The following is a 2,623-nucleotide window of genomic DNA, read 5'->3' as shown; positions in this document are numbered from 1 at the left end:
TGTGAGTATACTGGTGTGCGCGTGTGTGCGCGCGCGCGTGTGTGTGTGTGAGAGAGAGAGATAACGAACAAGTGCGTCGCTGATTACGCTTATATTGCTGAAGCACTGATGCAAACGTAGTAGTGAAGCCGCACTTACTGCCCAGGTAGATTTGTGCCTTTTCTTCGCAGAAGACGAAAAGCATTGTTCCGGTGAAATACGGCGTCCAGCAGAAGATGTAACTAAGCACGACGACCAGCGTCAGCTTCACCGTCTTGATCTTCGCATTCGACAGGTTCCTCGACGAATGCGTTCTCGGATTGATCGTCTTGACAGTGTTGGTTCGCACACCCTGCAGGTCTCGCTTCGGCGCGCACGTCTTATCGTGGATGTTCTTCCAGACGGTAAAGCAGATGCAGCTGTAGGAGACGATGAGGATGATGATCGGAATGAAAAAGACGGAGACGACGAACCAGCAGACGTAGAACGTCGCGCTCCACGCGTGCTTCCACAGCACCCAGCAGTCGTAGATGCCGAGTCCGGGGATCTCCTGGTAGGAGAAGAGCACCACCTGCGGAAGGCTGATGACGGCCGACAGAGTTAACGCGGCGCCGGCCATCAGGTTCGCTTTCGTCGCCGTCCACGACATGCTCGCCAGCGGCCGGCAGATCGCCTGAAAGCGGTCGATGGCCATCACGACGAGCACGTAGGTGGAGTAGTAGAGCGAGAAGACCTGCACGAACTTGACGAACTTGCAGAGGAAGTTGCCGCCCTGGAAGCGAAACGTGATGTCCCACATCAGCTGCGGAAACGTGTTGAAGAAGGCGACGAACAGGTCGGCGATACTCAGATGCATGATGAAGTAGTGCATGCGCGACAGCTTGCCCCTACGAAGCCGCAGCGCCAGCAGTACGCACGAGTTGCCGACGACGGCCATGCACACCATCAGGGCCTGCAGTGCGATCTCGAGCTTCGCGAGGTCCTCGTTTCTACCGCCCAACGTCGCCGCCGATACGTTCCTCTGCGTCGCATTCGCGTAGAGCGGTACGACCGTTTTGTTGTCACCAGCTACATCGATCAGGCCTCCGTGTGACATCATCGCTATGGCTTGCTGCTGTTAATGGTAGCCGCTATGGCTCGGTGCGTTCAGGAATAGACAGCTGAAAAGACGGTTAACCCCAGCGTACGATCGGGTTGAGACTTCTAAGAAGACTTTTGTGATGCGCGCTCGTTGCCAAACAGCGGGGATTCTAGCTAGCATTCAGCCTCACGGTCAATGTGCGTAGCGGCTCTGTGAGAGGTCGATGTAGGCGCTGGCAATCTCTGAATTCTAACTCACGTATATTTCATGCCGGACGAGTGTTCTGTAAAAGAGATAACGAGATGTAAATTGCTAAACAATTCAGTCAATCGGCAATTGTTAAAACGTTCTCCTTCTCAATGAATTTATATTGACAAATGATATAGTGCGTGCTAATGAAATGCCAGAGTAACCGGCTGACGAGAAGTGTTGCCAATATTTACAGCAGGATAGAGTATCGCAATGATACGGGATTTTCAAGAAATAGCTCGATGTTATGAATGATAATGCCAGTTCGCACAATCATGTACTTCCTAAGGTTTATCATCGAGTTAACTTGAAGACACGTACATTTTTCTCTTCGCCCAACCCTTTGGATATAACATGGCACTTCCCTCGCCGTGTTGATAATAAGAAAAAAAAACAATGTACTGTGCGGATATTGCGAGGTACTGAAGCATCTCGTGTGGCGTTTATAATAATTGTTAATTAATGGCAAATTTGGCGTGTATAATTAGAATAAAAGTCTATACGAGCGGGAGCCCGTGCGCACCGAAGAAGCTAATATCAGTCAAGACTTTGGGCTATTAATGCATCGCTGTGGGGTAAACCAAGGAAGCAAATTCAACTACCGTACGTGAAGCTGCGACCACCAGCAACTACCAACTGCGTAAAGCTCGTATTGTGTCGATCGGTACGGGGTCTGCACGCTGACATGGAAGAGTGGAAGCTTCCCTGTTACGGGATAGGGTAGGGTTAGGGTTAGGGTTAGGGTTAGGCCTATATAACCGCAAACTCTATATAGCCGCATTCATCACCCATATTCGCTAACGGCCACGATTATTTACCGCGTGTCCGTGCCTGCATCATCCATACTATAAGCTTGTGTGCGCACTACTCAACACATCTGCGTGCCTTATCAATCTGTGTCATCGCCCACACATTACTCAACCCCACGATGAAAACTCTCTTAACTCTACAGTGCCAATCCCTTAATAGGCATTGTAAGCCTCTTCGATATCACGGCCTATATATTTAGATTCTAGTACAGATTAATTGAGTGGAGATCACGCTCACGGCGTGTGGCAGCCACATGGAGGGAACTTAACTGTTGCCTAAGCTTACTGTTGCTTACTTTAACTCGTTTTCTGTTGCTTTTCAATTGCATTTTGTCTTCCAGTATATAGAGGAAGAAAACACATGAGTGCCGCGAAATAAGAACACTTGCGAGCTCCTATTGTGAGCAAGGCAAAAATTCTAAGCTGTCTTAGCTCTTATCTCTACGCTACCCACGTAAATATCTCAAATTAAATAATCGCATTACGATCGTCGACTCGCCTATTT

General features: G+C 49.2%; 1 protein-coding gene across 1 annotated transcript in view; it reads right to left on the bottom strand.

The window, feature by feature from the left end:
- Window positions 1-1,078, bottom strand: part of LOC106810499 (cephalotocin receptor 2-like) — a 24,942-nt gene extending 23,864 nt beyond the window's left edge. Inside the window, exon 1 of the mRNA XM_014813882.1 lies at window positions 139-1,078. Within this exon, the coding sequence (XP_014669368.1) occupies window positions 139-1,078 (940 nt within the window). The remainder of the gene's footprint in view (window positions 1-138) is intronic.
- Between the last annotated feature and the right edge of the window lie 1,545 nt (window positions 1,079-2,623).

The sequence above is a fragment of the Priapulus caudatus genome, unplaced genomic scaffold (genome assembly GCF_000485595.1).
Source record: "Priapulus caudatus unplaced genomic scaffold, Priapulus_caudatus-5.0.1 Scaffold17, whole genome shotgun sequence".
Classification (NCBI taxonomy): Eukaryota; Metazoa; Priapulida; class Priapulimorpha; order Priapulimorphida; family Priapulidae; genus Priapulus; species Priapulus caudatus.
Note: the sequence above shows the minus strand (reverse complement) of the source record. Positions and strands in the feature narration are given on the sequence as shown.